This window comes from Protomyctophum parallelum (genome assembly GCF_964188405.1).
Source record: "Protomyctophum parallelum genome assembly, chromosome: 15".
In the NCBI taxonomy this organism is placed as follows: Eukaryota; Metazoa; Chordata; class Actinopteri; order Myctophiformes; family Myctophidae; genus Protomyctophum; species Protomyctophum parallelum.
The window spans coordinates 24,600,123-24,625,132 of NC_139710.1; the positions used below are offsets into that span (position 1 = coordinate 24,600,123).

General features: G+C 44.2%; 1 protein-coding gene across 1 annotated transcript in view; it reads left to right on the plus strand.

Annotated features, from left to right (window-relative positions):
- LOC310871750 (extracellular calcium-sensing receptor-like) overlaps positions 1–14,261 on the plus strand; it is a gene marked incomplete at both ends in the record, with an annotated part of 17,482 nt that extends 3,221 nt beyond the window's left edge. The window contains 9 exons of the mRNA XM_083783388.1: positions 5,656–5,786; positions 6,428–6,653; positions 7,530–7,616; positions 8,333–8,500; positions 9,250–9,465; positions 10,647–10,922; positions 12,822–13,049; positions 13,129–13,252; positions 13,339–14,261. Of these exons, the coding sequence (XP_083639514.1) occupies positions 5,656–5,786; positions 6,428–6,653; positions 7,530–7,616; positions 8,333–8,500; positions 9,250–9,465; positions 10,647–10,922; positions 12,822–13,049; positions 13,129–13,252; positions 13,339–14,261 (2,379 nt within the window). The remainder of the gene's footprint in view (positions 1–5,655; positions 5,787–6,427; positions 6,654–7,529; positions 7,617–8,332; positions 8,501–9,249; positions 9,466–10,646; positions 10,923–12,821; positions 13,050–13,128; positions 13,253–13,338) is intronic.
- Positions 14,262–25,010: the final 10,749 nt, after the last annotated feature.

Genomic DNA, 25,010 nt, shown 5'->3' on the forward strand with positions numbered 1-25,010 from the left:
TATGTTAATGCTAGGGTCACACATAGACCCCTATGTTAATGCTAGGGTCACATATATAGACCCCTATGTTAATGCTAGGGTCACATATAGACCCCTATGTTAATGCTAGGGTCACATATAGACCCCTATGTTAATGCTAGGGTCACATATAGACCCCTATGTTAATGCTAGGGTCGCACATAGACCCCTATGTTAATGCTAGGGTCACATATAGACCCCTATGTTAATGCTAGGGTCACATATAGACCCCTATGTTAATGCTAGGGTCACACATAGACCCCTATGTTAATGCTAGGGTCACATATAGACCCCTATGTTAATGCTAGGGTCACATATAGCCCCCCATGTTAATGCTAGGGTCACATATAGACCCCTATGTTAATGCTAGGGTCACATATAGACCCCTATGTTAATGCTAGGGTCACATATAGACCCCTATGTTAATGCTAGGGTCACACATAGACCCCTATGTTAATGCTAGGGTCACATATATAGACCCCTATGTTAATGCTAGGGTCACATATAGACCCCTATGTTAATGCTAGGGTCACATATAGACCCCTATGTTAATGCTAGGGTCACATATAGACCCCTATGTTAATGCTAGGGTCGCACATAGACCCCTATGTTAATGCTAGGGTCACATATAGACCCCTATGTTAATGCTAGGGTCACATATAGACCCCTATGTTAATGCTAGGGTCACACATAGACCCCTATGTTAATGCTAGGGTCACATATAGAACCCTATGTTAATGCTAGGGTCACACATAGACCCCTATGTTAATGCTAGGGTCACACATAGACCCCTATGTTAATGCTAGGGTCACATATAGACCCCTATGTTAATGCTAGGGTCACACATAGACCCCATGTTAATGCTAGGGTCACATATAGACCCCTATGTTAATGCTAGGGTCACATACAATACATATCTTCATCACATCATGGGACATACGCTACGTAGCATGACGGAAAACATACCTGCATCATATATGCTGCTAAGGGACATACGCATCGTAGCACCTTGTTTCTCAAAGAAGGAACTTGAATAAAACTAAGAAAAAAAATGCTGAAATTATTTCCATAAATATAATATAGATGTCTATTTGTGAGCCTAATCTTTTTGCTAAGTCCAAGCATAATGTTTTCAGTCATTTCTGATCCAAAAGATTTTGTCCCCCAAACCAAAATCACTATTTTGGGAAATTTCAACGGGCAATTGTTTGGACACCCACTGGGATAGGGATAGAGAGGTCCTTCTTCAATACAAGACCATACAAGAGCATGACAGGTGTCTGAGGTACACGAGTTATTATCACCAGAGTTTCAATTCAAGTTGTATCGGTCACCACTCACCACTTGAAAGGGTCATGTTTTTCAAGTTTTGGGGGGTGTGGTTTGAGGAGAGAATGACCTGGGCAATAGTGCATATAGGCAAAATAGTTGAGAAGTGCGAAAAAGTGATTAATGTTTCGAGAAGCCTGTCTGGGTGTGAGTGGGGAGCTGACAGGGGGATGTTGCATCTAATTTACGAGGCCATGATTAGGGCGGCTATAGACTAAGGATGGAAGCATGGTGTACGGCAGCAGCAAAAACTATTTTAAGTAGTATAGTCTGGACGTGCTTCAAGCCAGGGCACTGAGGCAATGTTCCGGGGCTTTTAGAACTTCCCCAGTGCCAGAACTACTAGTCGAGATGGGCAAAATGCCATTATGGTCTGGATGAGGGCATGAGGCGTATTAAACTTGCAGTTTTTTCTAGAATGTAGAGGATGTCCTAGCTTCAAGTATGACAAGTTTTAAACCTCTCAGAGCTATGTTGTGATACATGAGTGTATATGTATATACCTACATCCCCAGACGGACAGGCTTTAGTTTTAGTTTGGGGTTTATAACTATATATGTCAATTAATTTCCCCACTTTTGCAGCAAAATATTTTTATACAACAATCCATTTCATGTATAGGAGGCCTTAGAGATGAGGAAAAACAATGTTCTTTTGGGCTAATTGTCACAGGAATATACAGTAGCACCCTGTGTCCTTAATTAATGAGCATGTTTTTAAATTAATTGTTTTCCAACAGTGCACCTGTTATGCCACTATTTCATGACCCCTGGGCCAGATGTCATCACTGGGAAACACACACCTGCTTTTGTTTGCCCAGCTCATGATTCATTTCTACCCACCTGGGCATAGTCTATAGACCGATTCACAGAGGGTTTCCTGGGTGCGGCCATTACTGAGGTGTACCATTGGCTATATTATTTTTCCTAGGATAGCTCAGGGAAGGAGCGCTCGTTTTACCACGCCGGCTACTAGTAGTCAAGGAAAGCGCCAACCGCGCGGGCGGAACCTCACCTTCTAATATAAACATAAACCCCATTCTGCCAGCTGACTCGCTAGCCTAGTGGACTACTCTGCCAACTTGTAATAATACTTTGCTGGTTCGCGCCCCACTGCCGCCACTGTTTTTACAACGCAGACTTTTTAATATTTTTTGGATTAAGGTTGCATTAAAAAAACTGGATTAAGGTTGGTGAAGGATGCGTTGCTCCCCTGCTTGCGGTTATGTTTAGGTTAGGGTTAGGGTTAGGGTTAGGGTTAGAGTTAGGGTTAGGGTTAGGGTTAGGTTTAGGGTTAGAGTTAGGGTTAGGGTTAGAGTTAGAGTTAGGGTTAGGGTTAGGGTTAGGGTTAGGGTTAGGGTTAGGGTTAGAGTACTAGTAGGCATAAACACTTGTGTGCAGTCCAAAACACAACCCAGCGCTTCCTACTCCACTGACAACCAATCACAGCGCTCTAAATTCCTCGAATCCCGCAGCCATCCTAGGGAAAAAAATCTCACGTACCATTGAGTGCAGCAGCACTGATTAGCTACACCTGGCCTACGGAGCACCTGCTCCATGGATTACACCTCAGTAATGGCCGCGCCCAGGGCACCCCTCTGTGAATCGGTCTATAGTCTGAGATGTCCGCCTACCAATTCACCTGGACACTTCTGAACGCATGAACACCAGCCAGAACAATGCTACGCCCACTGTTTTAACAGCCAAACATATCACCACCCTAAAGATTTTGGATTTGTTCTGCAATGCAGTTATTCTTTATCTCCCTCTGTAATTAATTAGTTTCCACCCACGTTTTGCAATGAAAGCGACGACATTGCATCATTCTCTGTGTTTAGCGACTCACTGGTAATTTTCCAGAAGCTGGGGCTCAAAAACCGCCTGTTCCTCTAGGGAGCCTCACGTTATTTTTGCTACCACAATCAAAATGGATAGGTAGATTCAATTAGTAGATTATAAATAGGGTTTAGGGCCACGGCGGTGGCTCAGGGGTAGAGTGCCTGGATGGTAAGGTTGCCAGTTCGAACCCGGGCTCCCCCAGAGTTACTGTCGAAGTGTCCTTGAGCAAGACACTGAACCCCTAATTGCTCCCGATGTGCTAGTTGGTGCCTTGCATGGTTTCCGCTGCCATCGGTGTATGTGTGTGAATGGGTGAATGTAATGCACAATCTCTGTAAAGCGCCTTGGATATCATCCATCCATCCATCTTCAGTCGCTTATCCGGAATCGGGTCATGGGGGTAATAGTTCCAACAGAGATTTCCAGTCTTACCTTTCCAGAGCAACATTATAGCAACTTCCTCCTGGGGGATCCCGAGGCAAGCATGGTTCCTTCCTCGGGTTGAGTACAGAGTGACGTAGAGCGTGCGTTGTGACTGGCCAGTCGCTGTGATTGACAGCCTACACCTAAACCCAGGCCCGGAGTGGAACTCCAAATCAGGCCGGGAGTTATACGACCTGGCAGGCCACACCGCGGAAATTGAATTGAAATTGACTGTGGCTGGCCTGGCCTGAGCTTAGGAGAGGTTTTATTTTTGCTGGTCTGCTGTTTTTTGGACAGCCAGGCCACTAGGAGGCAGGCCACCGGGAATAGTCCCGGTCCTCCCGACGGCCAAACCGGGCCTAAACCTAACCCTAACCTTAACCTCAGTAAAACTATAGCTAAACCTAACCCTAACACTAACCTTAACCTCAGTAAAACTATACCTAAACCTAACCCTAACCTTAACCTCAGTAAAACTATACCTAAACCTAACCTCAGTAAACTAAACCTAAACCTAACCTCAGTAAAACTAAACGCAGTGGCTGGAGGCGTTTCCAAGAACCCGGAAGAACGACGGAATCCGCGGAAGATCCCCTCCTCGCGATCCCGAGCTGTTCCCAGGCCAGTGTGGAGATATAGACGAATCCATGGAGCGGTGCCCTGGCTGTAGGCCAGGTGTAGGCAATCAATACTGAGGTGAGGTCCTTCGAATGGGGGGATTCAGAAAACTGGCTAATGTAGAATTTTAGGGATTGATACAGAAGGCATGGCAGGAGCCTGACGCTACTAGTGAGGAGGAATTGGAGCCTGAGGGAACAGTGGTTCGCAGACCCAGGCCTGACCAGTGGTTCCAAGAGTTCGAGTGGATGATGGAGAACTGGTGGCAGGTGCCACTGTCTGAGGATTCAGGAGGACATGGATGCGGTGGTCAGGAGGACCCTTTCCATTTAAGCACTGTTGCTAATTTATAAAGTGCTCTACTGATGCTAACAGGAAGTGACTGGGCCCAGGCGGTGGCGTAACCGTCTGGGCACCCGACTGGTAATCCAGCCGCAGTGTGCCGCGGGTTCGACTCCCGAGCCCGACACGGCCTTTATTGCATGTCTTCCCCCATCTCTCTCCCGTTTCCTGTCAGCCTACTGTCTGTCCCTTCAAATAACCAATAAAGGCGTAAGCAGCAAAAAAAATATCTTAAAAAAAACAAAACAGGAAGTGGCTGACATTATCACAGGATACAAAAAAGACTGGAAACAATCTTGATATCATGGCTAGCTCTAAAAGTGAGTTCCAAAGATCGAATGGGAAAGACAACATTTTAATGTATACACTTGCCCACACACAAGGTTCAAGGTTCAAGGTTCTTACTTACACGCTCTGCTTGCGCAAGTAAGTTGATTAGCAGTATACTGTGGTTACTTGGGTCGTTTGATGTGTATGTCCCGTCCGTAGCTGCATATGACGTGATGAAGATATGCACCAATGCCAGGGTATAACTGACTATCGATGGTGACGTAATAATGATATGTTTCAGTGTCGGGTGGATTAATGCCCTTTTGCATACATGTATGTAATCTGAAACCAATGCCATATCAAGCACAAATTAATCATTATGTCATACGCAGCCACGGGACATGCGCATCGGAGCACCGGGCAAACAACATTACTTGCACGCTCTGCTTGCGCAAGTAATCTAGTACATATTAGATGCATTACAACTTTGATATTTTGCATCACATGCCTATGCCCAGTTGGGCGTTGTGAAAGATGATGTAATGCCATGAGTCCACACAGGGGGATGGCACAGCACGGATGGCTATTGTGAAATATTACGTAGTGGCATAAGGTGGTGCAGAGGAAGGCACAGCACTGTGTATAAAACTTAACAACTGGACAAAGGGTTCAGAGAAGGGGGAGTGTTTGACGGGGGAGGACAGTCATGAGGGCTTCTCTAGACACACACCTGCATCCATACATGTTCTTGACCTTGATATTGTTTTCTTCATTCTCTGCTCCGTCTTCCTTGCCTTCCTCTTCTTGTGAGTCACAGGCACAGTTTGATCTCAACAGCATCTACAAGACTGGAGACTTCGTGCTGGGTGGTTTGTTTCACATTCACATCTCCTCTGTCCACCCTGAGCTGTCTTTCACCTCCAAGCCACAGAAACCCACCTGCTCTAGGTTAGTATCACAAATTAGGTAGACAATTAGGTAATTTGTTTCTGGCCTCTTATAATAATATTATAACGTCTGTATATATTATTATTATTATTATTTAATTAATGCTCTACTTGATCATACTACCGTGTCACACAAAATAATAAAAGTTGCAGATCTACAAACTCGAAACGTGGTGCGAAGTGACATGTTTTGAGCTTGCAGATCTGCTGCATTTGTGCTTTTTGAATTTGAATCCTGAAAGTAACAGTGATTATGACCGATATTCCGATCTCCGATTATTTGCATATCTGCCGATACCGATTCTGACCGATTCCGATATTGTAAAGGACCACAATGGAAACAAGCCTATATGCCCTATAGGAGCTTGGCCCAAAGCCTGTTAATAAAATGTTCAATCAATCAATAAATAACCTATACTCTTTTCCAAGTGTCTGTTTTCCCAACTGAATGACTAATGAATGAGATCAGTACACAAATTAAATGTAGAATTATTTTTGCTGGTGAAAACCGATTAAATAATCTGTATTATTTTGAGACAATACAGATTTTTTATGGCCGATATGGCCAATTCCGATTATGCTACCGATTAATCGTGCATCCCTAATAAATATGCAAGGTTACAGTGACATTGTGTGTGTTAGATTTTTCTTTATTGGGTTCAGGTGTGCCCAGACCATGGTGTTTGCCATTAATGAGATCAACAGAAACCCCAGGCTGCTACCCAATGTGACTCTGGGATATAATATCTATGATAACTGTGCCACAGTTGGAGTTGCATTCCGTGCAGCACTGTCATTGGTCAACGGGAGAGAGAAGAGGTTTCTTTTGGATGAGAGCTGTGTTGGGTCCCCTCCGGTGCTAGGAATTGTGGGTAGTACTGGCTCAACAAATACTATTGCTATCTCTAGAATGTTAGGGGTGTACAGAGTGCCCGTGGTAAGTTTACTATTTGAATCCCCTTTTTATTCTATGGTAGCCTATTCATTTCGGTTAATTACCATCTAAAATGCTAAATTCTGTAACCTATTTCGTCTTTTACAGCTTGAAGCACATATTTTGGAATCCTACAGCCAAAATGTGTTTCATTTGTAGGGGTGGGGAGTAAAATATTTGGTCTGATCATGATGTTAATTATAACATTGCAACATTAAACCTTATGTATTAATCACTGCATGTGTGCTATACATACTACGGTTACAACGATGTTATCGTTGAGTTTATTGTTAAACTTCATGTCCCACAGCCCTGGTAAGACCCCCTGGCAAGACCCCCACACATGATTCTGAATATATTTTTGTCGTTACATTTTTTTCTGTATTCTTGAAAGAGTGATTGTTAATGCTTTTTGTTATGTTATGTGTTCATCTGTGTCAGTGTTCTGCTGCCTACAACAAACTCAATTCATTCAAGTGGTTTCAGGGGAGCGAGAGAGAGAGAGGGGGGGGGGGGGGGTATTATTGCCCATGTCTCTTAGTAAAATGTGTAGTAGGCTATATTAATTCATTAAGGGTTGAATTGTGATGTTTTGTGCCGCTGTCCATGGCACTTACCATTTGGTTTCTGAAATGGTATTCCAAATGACAAAGGCTGCTAACAGCTTTATTTGAAGCTAAATCTTACACCGTTGCTGTTTATTCCTCTCCCATAATCTCACTATGCTCTAGTTGCATGGAAATGTGTGTCCCCCGACTCCCCCCCTAAAAAAAAAGTAGTAACAGAACAGATGTTTTGTTCCCTTTTCAGATAGGTTACTTTGCTACCTGCTCCTGTCTGAGTGACCGGAATCAGTTCCCATCCTTCTTCAGAACAAACCCAAGTAATGCTTTCCAGGTGAACTGACAGACAATATAGATTAGGTATCAAGTAGTTAATTTCACACACACTTGACAAATACCCTCTAGTGAGTGTAATCACCTCTCATTTGATTGAGTGCTGGAGCTGAAAGTCTTTATTGACAGCATCGAAAGAGAATTAGACATTTTTACATATTGAAATCTTCAAAATGTTACTTGAGCGAATATACAAAGGTATCCAAAATATACTTACTGTACCCAAGTAAAAGTAGAATAGTCATTTTAAATGGTCCAGTTCACTTTTCTTTTATATTTCACAACCTTTCTGAACTTTTTTCATGAATAGGAAATATTAAAGCTCACAATGTGTTATTGTGTTACGTGTGTGTTCTATTTTCAAACCTACTGTACAGTGTTTAATGTACGTTTAGTAATAATAATTTAAATCAACAAACTCAATCGTGAATAAGGTTTTCAAATAACTGTTGTGGAGTAAAAAGTACAATATTTGCATTTGATGTAGTGAAGTAGACGTATAAAAATAGGAAAAAGTAAAACTATACTTAACTACAGTATTTCAGCAAATGTACCAGTTACTTTACACACTGTATGTGAATACTTACTATATCCCTCCATTCTTTATTCAATCAGGTGGAAGCTATACTCAACTTAATGAGGCGGTTTGAATGGAATTGGGTAGGAGTGCTGTTTTGTGATGATGCTTATGGCCATGATGCTGCCCGAATATTCCAGTCCGAGCTGGCCCAGTCTGCTTTAGGTTGTCTGGCTTATCTGGAGGCTCTGCCCTGGGACCACGACCCAGCTGAACTCCAGAGGATTGTTACTGTGATGAGGACGTCCACAGCTCGCGTGGTCCTAGCTTTTGCATTTGGGAGATATATAGCTAAACTGATGGAGGAGGTTTGTTTTAGGCCAGTGTTATACCGTTTTCATACATGGACCACCATTTGATGGGATTTAGCCTCAGACCCAAAACTTACAATATTTTGTTATTGTTGGATAATATTTTGTCGGATTGTCCACAATTCCATGCTGTCTTGATGTTGGTACAATTGAGATAACAGGCAAATGTTGATCAAAATCACATTGTCTATACGTCGACTTCTTGTAAATTAACTTAAGTAATGCAGATGTTTAACAATAATTTAACTCTTGAGAGATGTTTAACAAATACAATGTAACTCTTGAGAGCGTCAAATAAATAACGGTGGTGGGTCACACCAAGTTCAAAAAAATATTTTTGAACAGGGAACAAACGTTTCGGAACATTTGTTCCCTGTTCAAAATGAAATAATTTTTTTGAACTGCAGTTTTGGTGTGTGCGACGTTATTTATTTGATATGTTTTGAACGGGTAACGCACCTAAAGTCAGAGCACGATGGTCACATGAAGAGTAACTCAACTTTTTTCATTTTACGCTCTCCAGAGTAAATTATTGTTAAACATCTGCATTACTTAATTCATAAGACATCTTACACGAATGTTTGCCTGTTATCTCTGCTATGATACCTCATCAATACAGCATGGAATTGTGGACAAAATCTTATGCAACGACAACAAAGTATTGGGCGCCTAAATCTCATCAGATCCGTGGCTCAAATGCAGAATAAATAATTGACCATAATGAAAACCACTGTATACATCAACAGGTAGTGAAGCAGGATGTGACCGGTCTGCAGTGGATAGCAGATGTGGCCTGGACAAATGATCCTAAACTCCACTCTCCTCATTTCATGCCGTACCTGAGAGGCACCCTGGGTGTTGTACTCCGTCATGGAGAGATAGCAGGTCTCAGGGACTTCTTGTTAAAAATACATCCTGACCATGATCCTGAGATCCCTGACAACAGCCATGGAAATACCATAGTGAGTCTTTTTGTTTAAAGGGTTAGTTCAGAGTTTTGGCCATACTACTTTTTGTGCTGGTGAAGGGATACTGAACAAAAAACATCGTTCCATGTGACAGAGGGGTCAAAGTTGAACGAAAGTGGCTATGGTACAACAATACAAATGATGCTAGTTTTCTGGATTAATTTGGCCCCCAGGGACCTAATGACCGGATCTACTTAATATTCACCAAAACCAGACCAGAACTCCCACCACGGGACTCAGGCAATCAATTAATACCTTTGCATCTAGAACGAAAATACATTGCATGGATGCACCTGGGACGTATCCTCAGTGATTTATCCCAAGGTCAGGTGACCCAGCTGGGGTGATCAACTCCCAACTTACGTCCCATTAGCTACCCTCGATCAGTCCCATTAGAGAAAGACTAGGGCCACACAATCCGTTGCTCCGGAACTACTCTGCCGGGACTAGGAGGTAGATCAATCTGGCGCGTGAAAGGGCTAGACTCTGTGGGTTGACTCCTGTCCGGGCCCCTCCACTCCTGGACCTACAGAGTCCCAGCACCAGACACTTCACTCAGGAGACACATTCAGGAGACGATTCTTGAGACGCAATGGTTCTGCAGGCTCCACCTAGGCAACGGTGGTGCTGCAGGCTCTGCTTGAGGCTTGAATGGCCCTCCTAAAGGCCTCACCGTGGGTTTGTTGGGCTTCCTCCTCACGGAAGAGACAGGCTGGGGCGCCAACCCATACTGCTCCCGGGTGCCGTCTACAAGATCCCGGCTGTCACCCATCTCTCCGGTGGTCACCAGACTATTCCTGGTTGTCACGTAGTCGATTCCTATGAGTCACTATAAATATAATAACTAGAGCGAAAGAAACATTGCATGGTTGCACCTGGAGGACGTATCCTCAGTGATGTATCCCAAGGTAATCAGGGTTTCTGGGGTCTCGCAACATCATACCCAGCCGGTGTGATCAAGTCCCGACTTACGTCCCAGTAGCTACCCTCGATCAGTCCCATTAGGGAAAGACCAGGGCCACATATACAGTATAGCATCCACTATATTAATGGAGATTATTTCCTGCTTTAAGTAAAAGAATTGTATTTAAGCTGCAATTTCAATGTGATGTCTGTTTTTAATTATTCATAATGGTAATTTATCTATCTTTAAATTAAATCATGTGTTTATTCAGGTGAGGCAGTTTTGGGAGAACACGTTTCAGTGTAAATTTGCACCCCTGCCGTCAGAGTGGGTGGACACTGGTGGAAGGGTGTGTACTGGACAAGAGGACCTAGGGACAGTAGAAACGAGATTTCTGGATGTGTCTCAACTCAGGATAGAGTACAATGTGTACAAGGCGGTGTATGCGGTGGCCCATGCCCTCCATGACATGGTACAATGTGTGCCAGGAAGAGGGCCGTTCACTGGGCACAGCTGTGCCAGTTTGCACACAATACAGCCATGGCAGGTGACATTAATTCACAGTTTCTAGTTCAATTATTGGAATAATAATACATTTGTAATTATGACATTAAAACTCGTGGGAAATAATATATTATTTGTCATGCACTCTAGGGCAATACGTGACAAAAAGGGAGTCCACACACAAGGCAAACCTTTTATATTATATATTTATTATTCTAAATTAAAATAAGTTAAGCAATAATCAAATAAACTGGTATGAGATGTGACAATAGACTGACACCACGCTAGACAGGAACGCCCATAAACGTCACATCCGGTTTTAGCCCAGGGTAAGAATTTTCTATGGCTGCCAATGCAACTTATTCCAATCCTTAATCACATACGGACAAACATCTATGCCGATAATATCTAACTTGCGGAGGTAGCGTGCCTTGTCCACGGGCAACAGATCTTTCAACGTATGGCATTGCAAATACGTTTGATAATCGCTACTCTGCGCAATATTGTTTTGGAAATGCCGCAAATTGCAGTGAACGAGAGCAAATCACAACTTCCCCTGGGGGTGGTGACTCCGACCCTGAATACGCGCCGTGGTGTCAGTCTATGTCAGTGATCAGTCATGTATGCAGTGTATGGATTGTGCTGTGTGTGTGAGTGTTGTAAAAGGCGTGCAACTGCTTGGAAGGAAGGAAAGAGAGCTGGCTTGAGAGCATGGAAGGAGAAGCCCTTATATACTCTCCCAGACCACACCCCACTCAGGTGTACACAGTTGGCCTGACGGCCTGCTCCACTCTGCCCTAATCACCCAGTCTGCCGGATATCCTGCTGTGCAGAGGCAGAGGGGGCAGGGCCGTCACATTATTATTACCCTTATTATTATTACTTGCGCAAGCAGAGCGAGCAAGTAATGTTTTCCCCCGGTCTCTTCCGCCGTGACAGCTGTCCCGCCATTCGATGTTTATGCAGAAAAACATCAAATCTGTGCCTGTTTTGCTGGGACCAAATGACCACAAATGACCATATTTCTTACGTCATCATTTAGAGCTAGTCATACGTATAGTATATACATAATCAGTAAAAATAAAATAGCAAATTGTGCCTGATCTGCTGGGACCAGAGTACGTGGTGTGTATATGTATGACTAGCTCTTAATGATGACGTAAGAAATATGGTCATTTGTGGTCATTTGGTCCCAGCAAACCAGGCACAGATTTGCTGTTTTCTTGCATAAACATCAAATGGCGGGACAGCTGTCACGGTTTTTGGCGCAAAGTAACCACAGTATACCGCTAATCAACTTACAACTACACACTCTATATAGTATATATGTATACGTATATAGTATATGCCTATATACTATATATACTATATATATTTCTTACGTCATCATTTACAGCTAGTCATACGTATACTATATACATAATCAGTAAAAATAAAATAGCAAATTGTGCCTGATCTGCTGGGACCAGAGTACGTGGTGTGTATATGTATGACTAGCTCTTCACCCAAACTTATATAGATAGAAACTTGAATCATACTTAATAATACTAGGTGTTTATATGCATAAAGTAGGTAGGTAGCAAATAGTTACATCTAAAAATTATACATTTCAAACGTTCCTTCACAGAGATACTGAGATTTGACAGTTTACAGCGGTCGAAAGGACTTGCGTGCTCTGCTTGCGCACTAGTTGGCCATTTATGGCCTACTAGTGTGCAACAAGCATGAAGTATGCACTCGACAGAGTGCATTTCTAGTTATTATTATTATTATTATGTTATTGTTGTTCTACACAGAACACCATGTTTCTTATTCTGAAGAAAGTAAATGTCCCACTTTGTTCCTGGGAGTGTGTTAATACAAGTCCATCTCACGTTCATATTGTATGAAGTAGTTCTCTTTGTTTTGTCTTTATCTTCATAATCTTACACACCATTTCTAGCTCATGTATTACCTGGAAAAGGTCAACTTCACTACATGGTTTGGTGATGATGTATCATTTTATGAGAATGGTGATGCTTTACCGATCTATGATGTCATGAACTGGGTGTGGCTCCCTGATGGAAGTGTAAAGGTTCACAATGTAGGTGTGGTCAAGAAGTCAGCCTCTGGAGATGAAGAACTCATCCTTGATGAAGACAGAATCTTCTGGAACTTTGAATCTACAAAGGTATACTTTGGCTTTATTAAATAGCTCATGATGTAAATGCAATTTAGTTTAGACTGAGATTTATTCATTTCCCCTGTAGCCTCCTCGGTCAGTGTGCAGTGAGAGCTGTTCCCCTGGAACCCGTGTAGCCAGAAGGAAAGGAGAACCTGTCTGTTGCTTTGACTGTATTGCTTGTTCTGAGGGAGAGATCAGCAATGAGACTGGTAGGTTTGGCTATACATGTATGTACAGTAGGTTATGTTTAGAATGATAATGTTGTCTGTCCCATTAATCTTGCCCTCTTTGTTAGACTCTACAGAGTGCACCAGTTGTCCAGAGGACTTCTGGTCCAGTCCCCAGCGTGACCACTGTGTCCCTAAGAGCATGGAATTCCTCTCCTACCATGAGCCCCTTGGTATCTCCTTGACGACCATCTCACTGCTAGGCACACTTATGTGTGCCATTGTCCTGGGAATCTTTGTTTATCATCGAGACACACCTATGGTACGCGCCAACAACTCAGAACTCAGCTTCCAACTTTTGATGTCACTCAAACTGTGTTTTTTGTGCTCACTTCTGTTCCTTGGACGTCCCAAACTGTCAACTTGTCAGCTGAGGCATGCAGCATTTGGGATCAGCTTTGTACTGTGTGTCTCGTGTATCCTGGTAAAGACTATGGTGGTGTTGGCTGTGTTCAAGGCCTCCAGGCCTGGGATTACAGACATTGTGAAGTGGTTTGGTGCTATTCAGCAGAGAGGAACAGTTCTTGCTCTTACTTCCATCCAGGCAATAATCTGCACAGCCTGGCTTGTGTCTGCCTCACCAACTCCTCATAAAAACACACAATACCACAGTGATAAGATAGTCTATGAGTGTGATGTGGGATCAAGAGTTGGATTTGCAGTGTTGCTAGGTTATATTGGTTTACTGGCACTCCTCAGCTTTGTCCTAGCATTTATGGCAAGGAACCTTCCAGACAACTTCAACGAAGCCAAGTTAATCACTTTCAGCATGTTGATCTTCTGTGCCGTGTGGATAGCCTTCATCCCAGCATATATCAGCTCTCCCGGCAAATATGCAGATGTAGTGGAGGTGTTTGCTATTTTAGCATCTAGTTTTGGCCTTTTGGTGGCGCTGTTTGGACCGAAGTGTTATATAATTCTTTTGAAACCTGAGAAAAACACTAAGAAGTCCATCATGGGCCGTGGTGCCACCAAGACAAATGTTCAATGACAATACATTTTCTCTGTGTATTTTATAACAATTAAATATTGTATATGTGGCTGTGTTACAATCCTCAGGTCTAGGGGAATAAACGATTGTGACATAAGGCTGGAAAGTGAATCGTTGTTTTATTTGCTGCCCTTGATAATGTTCTTTTCAGAGTTCACATGCAATTACAAACAGAATTAATTTCATAATGCCAGTATAGGTTACTCTTTAAGCAACCATGACATGTTCATTTAAAGATGGGGTGCCGTGATTTATATTCCACCCTAAATCATGATCATCAGTTATTATTATATAAGGAGGATTTATTTTCAAAAAAGAGTATTTGTTAAAATTTAATTTTTATGTGGACACGCCCACCAGTTCATTAAGTATGCCTGGTTTACCTGAACTGAAGCCGCACCCACAGCTTATTGTATGATAAAGGGGAGGGATTAGGGGAGGGGTTGATATTGTGATGTCACTCATAAACACAAAAAACTGGATCACAGCACCCCATCTTTAATGGGTTTCCAACCAAAGAAATATAAGGATATGAGAAATTTGACTAAATATCATGCAATTTTAGTCGACTAAATCTATACAGTTGATTTAGTCTACAAAAATGTGCTTCGGCGGGCCGTGATGGTGTCGTAATGCCGGTAAATAGCAGATCTACTAGGGTAACTAGGCTATTTTTGGAACGTGACAACTGCACACAACAAAACATGAAATGACTTGTTTTTTAGTTATACTGTTCTCCACTAGTCCATCCCTAACATTTTAGTCTTGTTTTTGTTGACAAAATTGTCAATAATTTAGTATTAGTTTCTTATTTTGTTTTTGTCAATGAAAAAGGGTAGTCGACGAACATTTTTAGTCATACCTTTAGTCGACTAAATTAACACTACTTCGGAGGCCAAACACTATATATTGCTATATCTTGCGCCACCCATTAAACCTTATCCATAAACTTATTTGCCATTTTTTACTATTTTAAGGGTTACTTTTAAAATAGCTGATCTACAAGCTCACAATGTGTAGATGTAGATTGCCTAGTTGAACTATTTAAAAATGATTTTCAAAATAGTAAAAAAATGCAAATAAGTTTAGGGATAAGGGTGGCGCAAGATGGAGCCCTATGTGTAATACAGTATATAATGTTAGCTGGTCTACAAGATCACACATCGGCTGTTTCTCTGTAATGGATGCATATTATAATAGGCTTTGAGTGGCGTTGTCAACGATTCATTGTCACATGAATAATAGTTTTTCTCTCTCTTTTCTTTAAGATATTTTTTGGGGCTTTTTTGTAGCCCCAATAGATTTACAGTAGGTAGACAGGAAGTGGTGAGAGAGATGGGGGGGAAGACACAGTGAAGTTCGTCAGAATCGGTACTCGAACCTGCGAGTCACTGTCACGCTGTATTACCAGCCACGGTGCCTGTAATGCTAAGCCGGCCCAGGACCAAATGAATATTTGTGATTAAACAAATTCATTGTGTTTTTTGAACATTGAAATGTAATCAAAATTTTATTTCTGGTTTTCTTTTAGGCTATATTAACCAAAAACCCAATCAAATATAAATAATGTACCATGGCTAAAATAGGCCATATTTAATACATTTACTGTAATACTAATAATTTTGTTTTAACCAGCGCAAATAGCTGATGTGCAAGCTCACAGCATGTCACGAGGGAACTTACTAGATGCAAGCTCACAACATGTCACGAGGGAACTTACTAGATCAGCTACACCACTGTTACCTGCTCTCTGATTATATGACATCTTTAGAGACTCCTTTATGAATTCTCCGGTGACGTTTGAGGTTGCTGCTCATGCTGAACCATTTCCCACACTGGTCACACTTTTAGGGCTTCTCTCCTGTATTAATTCTCTGGTGTTGTTTGAGTTGACTGTTCTGGCTGAAGCTTGTCCCACATTGGACCAAGGTGGAGGGGGTGTAGGGCTTCTCCCCGGATGTTCTGGTGTTGGTTGAGATTACTACTCTGGCTAAAGCTTGTCCCACATTGGTCACAGGTGTAACCGTGTAGGGCTTCTCTCCTGTATGCATTATCTGGTGAAATTTGAGATAACTGCTCTGGCTGAACCGTTTCCCACATTGGTCACAGTGGTAGGGCTTCTCTCCTGTATGCATTCTCTGGTGACGTTTGAGATTTCTTCTCTGGCTGAACCGTTTCCCACATTGGTCACATGTGTAGGGTTTCAACCCTGTATGAATTATCTGGTGTTGATTAAGATTGCTGCTCGTGCTGAGACATTTCCCACACTGCCAGTGCTCCCCTGTATGAATTATCTGGTGATATTTGAGACTACCTTTCTGGCTGAAGCTTGTCACACATTGGTCAAAGGTGTAGGTAGGGCTTCTCTCCCATATGGATTTTCTGGTGATCTTTCAGATTAGCGCTCAGGCTGAACCTAGTACCACATGACATTGGTCACAAGGGTGAATACCACTTGCCATTTGGGCAATTGTTTTGGAGGCGCTACCCACACGTTTATGTGTTACTCATCCCACAAATAGCCTGATCCTTACAATCGATATACCTTGTTGTAAAGGTGACTCAACGATTAAAATGATATAAAATACAATACCAATTGGTATTATTAAAGTGGAGAAATAATGGACCAAAGTTATGTTTCTGAACTTTTGTTGCTGAGTTTAGTTCATCTCCTTCGGTCCGCTCTGATGGTCCACATTTGGGGCCCACTTTTACCGTTTGGAATCTGACTTTACTTGAAGATATTTTAGTCCTCTGCTACGCTTCCTGACTAAACTCTCCCAGATCAACACTGGACAGAGCAGTGTTATCATAACCAGGACCCCGTGTGCCTACTCCCCACATACAGTATTCTCCACTCCCCATCTCCACTGCTCCAGTGTCCACTCTCCACCCACTGCTACAGCGCTCACAGTGTCACATTATGGATACATGCATCCAGATCACTGCTGGAAAGTAAATGGATACATTTACTCAAGTACTAGTCTTTTTTTTTTAAGATATTCTTTTGTGGCTTTCGCCTTTATTTTATTTATTTTTTATAGACATAGGTATACAGTAGTAGGCTGACAGGAAACGGGGAGAGAGAGATGGGGGGGGGGGGGGGGGGGGGGTGACACGCAGTAAAGTCGTACCCGTGGCACACTGCCAGACTGGATTACCAGCCAAGGTGCCCAGAAGGCTACGCCAGCCGCCCGGGCCTCAAGTAGCCAGACAACTATTCCACAATCTCCGAATGCTATGTGGTCTGGAACTACACCTCCCGAAATCTGAGTAAGGAAGCTGCAATTGAAATGTATTATTTTTTTAATAGATGCTTAGATGCTTAGTCTATTTATTGTCTCCACCAGGCCGAAGGCATGTGGGGAGAGTATGTTTTGCACTCCGTCCGTCCGTGTGTCCGTCCGTGTGTCCGTCCGTGTGTCCGTGAGCAGTTAATCTCGGCCACCGTTAACCCGGTCGATGCCACATTTTGCACACACACTCCCTGGATGCCAACGATGAACCTCTGCCCCAAACTTTCCAGAACGGCCTGTTATAGCGCCACCAGGAGGCCGCTTTGTGCAAAACAAGTTTTTGCACAGTACACCTACAGATTTTGTCCAAACATCACGCAAATTGGTACACAGTCTCTCTACAGCCATTCAACAAAACCGGTCTTTCAGATTTCTCAGACTCCATCCTGATTGGTTAAGATTGGCTTCCAAAGTTCACAGGAGTGCTCAGTTTCAAACAAAATACAGCAAATCATGAACACATCGCGTGATTTCCGTGAAATTGTGCACCCACATTCCCACTAGCACGAGGACGAAATGCCACATGAACAATTTCAACTCAGACTCAAGGTGGCGCTATAACTGGCCGAAAAGTGTTTTTACCTATAACTGCACGGATCTGTGGATAACTTTGTATGCCAACTCCCTAGAGGCCAAGGAAAAACCTTTGCCTGGAATTTTTCACATCTGCTCTTTATAGCGCCACCAGGAGGCCGACATATGTAAAACACATTTTCTATTATTACTCCTTCAGATTTTATCCAAATTTCACGCAAATCGGTATACACTATCTCCATAGTCATGTGATCAACACGGAGCGCCACCATTTCCCATCTTCCATCCTGATTGGCTAAGATTGGCTTCCAAAGCTCACACGATTCGTCCATTTCGAAAAAAGGCCACAAATCACAAACACAGTGTGCAATTTCCGTTAAATTATACACGCACATTTTCACTAGGCCGAGGACGACATGCCACAATTTTTTCCTCAAAATCAGCCTCACGGTGGCGCTATAACAGGCCAATTCCTGTTTTTAGCTATAACTGCATCGATCTGTATACAACTTATGTATGCACACATGGAAAAACATTGTACCTGCATCCCTCCAACACGAACCTCCGGCCCAAATCTTCCTCAACAGCCTGTTATAGCGCCACCATGAGGCCACAACCTGACCTGCCCTGGTGGAGACCTGTGCCGATTGGCACTTTGTCTAGTTTTATTATAAATTTGTGCGACTATAAAGACGAAACGGAAGTGGGGCGTCACTTCCGCTTTATATTTTACTCATGATCAGAGCTTCCGTTCTCCAGACTGTATGACGGAAGTAGAGATGTCCCGATACTGTATTGGTATCGGGAAAAGTATCGGATCGGCCCTTATTTGTCATATCGGGTCATATCGGTATCGGCGAATATGCCAGTCTAACCACTGATCCGACACAGTGACAGGGGTAAGGGGTTGACACTATGGCAGGTAAATAAAATGTTGGGACATGTGGAGTTTGCTTTGGAGTTGCCCAAACTGCAAGTGCACATTTGAGTGAGGAGTCTGCTATAAACACAACACGAGATATAGCTATAAACACAACATGAGATCACGACACTGGTATCGGTAAATTCAGTATTCGGTATCGGCTAACACAGTAATCGATGTATCGGGATCGGATTGGAAGTGAAAAAAGTGTATCGGGACATCCCTAGACGGAAGCATTTGAAAATTGCTAGAGGCAACAGTCTGGCCAGTACTGTACTTGAGTAAAACTAGAAAGAGGCAATTCTGGGAAATTGCAAAGTGTGGTTGCCTACATCGCACCAGTCGAAAATGGAATCGCTTTTGGCTCTGCGTTGATGAAACCACCCTCGACATGTGATTCAAATTTGGGATGGATCGGACATTCCGTGCGTGAATTGTGGCGTTTTTTGTAAAATAGGCCCCTCCCACTAACTTCGGAAGACGATTACGGCTGAAGGATACAGAAGATCTAAATGTTGACTGTGCTGTTTTAATCGGATAGGTCCCGAGATCATGTGTACTGATTTTTGTGAGATTTGGACAAAATCTGTAGGTGGAGGATCCAAAAGTGTGTTTTGAACAAAATTCAAAATGGTGGGAAATCTATCTAGACGCAAATGGGCGTGGCCTATATGGGGAGATGCGTCATGACCCAAGGAATCCATGGAAAAAAACATTTTGATTTTACGACCTACGGTTCAAGAGTTATACCCAAAAAAGTAAAGTTGGCTGTTATAGCGCCACCATGAGGCCGACCGATATAGTTCTAAGGTAATTAATTTTAGTAATTATTATGAATCTCTCCTCCAATTCTTGTAAGTATAGCCCTTACGGTCTCAGAGGAAAAAATATTTGAAAGTGAGTTTTTGCATTTCCCCATTCATGTCTATGGGGAAATTGAATGCACTAATTAATTAATATCAATTAAACTATCCAACAAATGTCTTAGCAAAATACGAGCACACGATTCCCGATGTAGCCCGTCGTTTTGACATATGGCTCGAGTGCGTGCGACAAAAACTGTGGGAGGTATAACGCGACAAAATAAAGTTTATCTATAATAAAAACAACAATAAAAATAAAAATAATAAAAGGTCACTAAAGCAATAGTATGGTTGCCCTCAGGGCAACCACACTAATAAAAGGTCACAAAAACAATAGTATGGTTGCCTTCAGGCAACCACACTAATAAAAGGTCACAAAAACAATAGTATGGTTGCCTTCAGGCAACCACACTAATAATAAAGTGTTACAATTACTAGAGTCTGGTTGCCCATTCGGGCAACCACACTAATAACAGCAGGAAGGCATGGGCCACAATCCACCGTCTTGGCAAAGACCACACCACCCATAATTCACAACGGTCACAGCAAACTCTATTGCATCACAACTGGTGTAGTTATTGGATGGAGCCCGCACACCACCAAAAAAAGAAAAACAACATACTATAGTATGCCCTCCGTGACCATGGACTTTAGCCTTTCGCTTTTCTGCGATTTAACCTTTTTTCAAATCCTCAACAATGATGAAGAATCGTGCACTATAGCGTGCCACTTAATGACCTTGACCAATATCAATGACCTTGAGCAGTATAAATTACCTTCAATAAGACTAGTAAATGACCTTGAACAGTATAAATGACCTTGACAAGTACAAATGACCTTGACCAGTATAAATGACCTTCACCAGTAGAAATGACCGTGACCAGTATATGACTGTGACCAGTATACATGACCTTCATGAGACTAGTAAATGACCGTGACCAGTATAAATGACCTTTATAAGACTAGTAAATGATCTTCACCAGTATAAATGACCTTGACCAGTATGCGGTCCGTGACCATGGACTATAGCCTTTTGCTTTTCCTTGATTTTCACCTTTAAAAAATCCTCAACAATGATGAAGAATCGCGCACTATAGCGCGCCGCTCAATGACCTGAGACCATGGACCAATGAATGAAATACAACACATTGAGCAGGGCACTGCAGGGAGTTGAACCCCGTTCCGGTAAACCAGAAGTCCGACACCAGTGCCTTAGTTTTTGTGTTGTTGTTCATTTAAAGGTCCAGGTGTGCATACGCATGTGCGCCTGTGCGTGTGTAGGTGCATGTGTGCATGTGTGTGTGCACGCTTCAATGACCACTGTTGGACCCCATGGGGATCAAGGACCTCAGGGAGCCACCCATAATTCACAACGGTCACAGCGAACTCTGTTGCATCACAACTGGTGGCCAACAGTCGTAACCAACACCGCCGCCGACCCACAGGAGAATACCATCGCACAGTGGTATCAGACCAACCACAATCAGCCAGCCCTCAAACCAAACCCTTCGACCTAGAAGAACTCGAAACTGCAATGGGAAAGTTGAAACCCGGAAAAGCAGCAGGGATTGATGACATACTGGCAGAAATTATACAGCACCTGGAACCTAACGCAAAGACCTGGCTCGTGGGGATGCTGAACACATGCATGGCACAGAAAACCATCCCTTCTGTCTGGAGAAAGGCCAAAGTGGTTGCAATCCCCAAACCTGGCAAAGACCCATCATCCTCAAAGAGCTACCGACCCATTTCCCTTCTCTGCATCACCTACAAGAGAGGCTGCTACTCCAACGCCTCATGCCACTCATAGACACCAAGCTGACTAAAGACCAAGCTGGTTTCCGTCCCGGCCTGTGCTGGACAGAGCTCAACCTCACCCAACACATTGAGGATGGGTTTGAGGGAAAACAAATAACTGGAGCAGAAACTGGAGGGCGAAGCAAGCACGCAGGCAGCTAGTGCCTGCCTGCCTTCCTGCCTGCCTTCCTCATGTGGAAGCTGCATAGTTGACTTTGTGTGTGTCTTTCTTTTTCTGTCTGTCTTTCTTAGGATGAAGATCAAGGTATACGCCATTGGAAGGCTCAACACAAGCCAATGCCTCTAGAGATCCATCCCAAAGCTTCCCTCAGGGAGCCCAGCAAGCCAGCTAGCCAGCAAGCCCGCCCAGTCAGCCAACGCAGCCAGCCAGCTCCGCCATTCAGCCAGTGTAGAAAGTCAGGCTGACAAGCCAGAGCATATCAGCTCTTGCAGTCCGCCATTTCAGCCATACCAGCCTTGCTCAGTCAGCTCAGCCAGGCCTCTCTCGAGGCCTGGCTCTCTGTCTGCCTGGCCCGGTCTGCCCTGCCCTGCCTTGCAGCAACAGAACCAGCCTTGCTAGCAAGCCAGCCAGCTCAGAATACGAGCTCAGCAAGCCAGCGCAGCTGGCAAGCACGCAGTTAGTCTAAACCAGTTTCAGACCGGCAGGCCAAGGCAGACAGACAGGAAGACCGAGGCGCCTAGGCAGGCAGACAGGCCAGGAAGGCAACAAAGTGCAGGCAGGGGGACTATCCGGCCTAAGGCTGCGCTGCAAGGGTTGGAGCCTGGCCAGCTCCTGCTGGTCTGGGCTGAGTGGCTGTGGCTGCACAGTAAGGCTGCGGTAACCTAGTCTGGGCTTGCTGCTGCACTGGCTTGCTCAGCTCGCATTCTGAGCTGGCTGGCTTGCCAGAAAGGCTGGTTCTGTTGCTGCAAGGCAGGGCGGGGCAGACCGGGCCAGGCAGACAGAGAGCCAGGCCTCGAGAGAGGCCTGGCTGAGCTGACTGAGCAAGGCTGGTATGGCTGCAATGGCTGACTGCAAGGGCTGATATGCTCTGGCTTGGCAGCCTGACTTTCTACACTGGCTGACTGGCAGAGCTGACTGGCTACGTTGGCTGACTGGGCAGGCTTGCTGGCTAGCTGGCTTGCTGGGCTCCCTGAGGGAAGCTTTGGGATGGATCTCTAGGGGCATCGGCTTGTGTTGAGCCTTCCAACGGCGTCTACCTTGATCTCCGTCCTAAGAAAGAAAGACAGAAAAAGAAAGACACACACAAACCCAACTATGCAGGTTTGAGGGAAAACAAATAACTGGAGCAGCATTCAGAGATCTCTCTGCTGCCTACGACACTGTCCAACACAGCACAATGGTCAGCACAAGCCTCCTCAACAACAGGCGCTTCCATGTCCAGTTAAATGACCAGAGGAGTAAATAGAAAGCCCAAAAAGAACGGCCTCCCACAAGGTAGCGTGCTCGCCCCCCTCCTTTTCAATATTTACACAAACGTCCAGCCACTACCCAAAGTAGTAGTACTGGAATGAAATGATAGAGAACACCTCACACACACATAGTTTCCTTTCGTGGCTGTTTACATTCGAGGGTCGCCGGTCCTCTCGAACGGAACAGTTTAACGTCATGCCCAGGACGAAAAGATATAGAGAACACCAACATGACAAATAACAGCAGGAAGGCATTATAAATTACCTTCATGAGACTAGTAAATGACCTTGACCAGTATAAATTACCTTCATGAGACTAGTAAATGACCTTGACCAGTATAAATGACCTTCATAAGACTAGTAAATGATCTTCACCAGTATAAATGACCTTGACCAGTATGCAGTCCGTGACCATGGACTATAGCCTTTTGCTTTTCCTTGATTTTCGCCTTTTTTTAAATCCTCAACAATGATGAAGAATCGCGCACTATAGCGCGCCGCTCAATGACCTCTGAGACCATGGACCAATGAATGAAATACAACACATTGAGCAGGGCACTGCAGGGAGTTGAACCCCGTTCCGGTAAACCAGAAGTCCGACACCAGTGCCTTAGTTTTTGTGTTGTTGTTCATTTAAAGGTCCAGGTGTGCATACCCATGTGCGCCTGTGCGTGTGTAGGTGCATGTGTGCATGTGTGTGTGCACGCTTCAATGACCACTGTTGGACCCAATGGCGATCAAGCACCTCAGGGAGCCACCCAAAATTCACAACGGTCACAGCGAACTCTGTTGCATCACAACTGGTGGCCAACAGTCGTAACCAACAACGCCGCCGACCCACAGGAGAATACCATCACACAGTGGTATCAGACCAACCACAATCAGCCAGCCCTCAAACCAAACCCTTCGACCTAGAAGAACTCGAAACTGCAATGGGAAAGTTGAAACCCGGAAAAGCAGCAGGGATTGATGACATACTGGCAGAAATTATACAGCACCTGGAACCTAACGCAAAGACCTGGCTCGTGGGGATGCTGAACACATGCATGGCACAGAAAACCATCCCTTCTGTCTGGAGAAAGGCCAAAGTGGTTGCAATCCCCAAACCTGGCAAAGACCCATCATCCTCAAAGAGCTACCGACCCATTTCCCTTCTCTGCATCACCTACAAGAGAGGCTGCTACTCCAACGCCTCATGCCACTCATAGACACCAAGCTGACTAAAGACCAAGCTGGTTTCCGTCCCGGCCTGTGCTGGACAGAGCTCAACCTCACCCAACACATTGAGGATGGGTTTGAGGGAAAACAAATAACTGGAGCAGAAACTGGAGGGCGAAGCAAGCACGCAGGCAGCTAGTGCCTGCCTGCCTTCCTGCCTGCCTTCCTCATGTGGAAGCTGCATAGTTGACTTTGTGTGTGTCTTTCTTTTTCTGTCTGTCTTTCTTAGGATGAAGATCAAGGTATACGCCATTGGAAGGCTCAACACAAGCCGATGCCTCTAGAGATCCATCCCAAAGCTTCCCTCAGGGAGCCCAGCAAGCCAGCTAGCCAGCAAGCCCGCCCAGTCAGCCAACGCAGCCAGCCAGCTCCGCCATTCAGCCAGTGTAGAAAGTCAGGCTGACAAGCCAGAGCATATCAGCTCTTGCAGTCCGCCATTTCAGCCATACCAGCCTTGCTCAGTCAGCTCAGCCAGGCCTCTCTCGAGGCCTGGCTCTCTGTCTGCCTGGCCCGGTCTGCCCTGCCCTGCCTTGCAGCAACAGAACCAGCCTTGCTAGCAAGCCAGCCAGCTCAGAATACGAGCTCAGCAAGCCAGCGCAGCTGGCAAGCACGCAGTTAGTCTAAACCAGTTTCAGACCGGCAGGCCAAGGCAGACAGACAGGAAGACCGAGGCGCCTAGGCAGGCAGA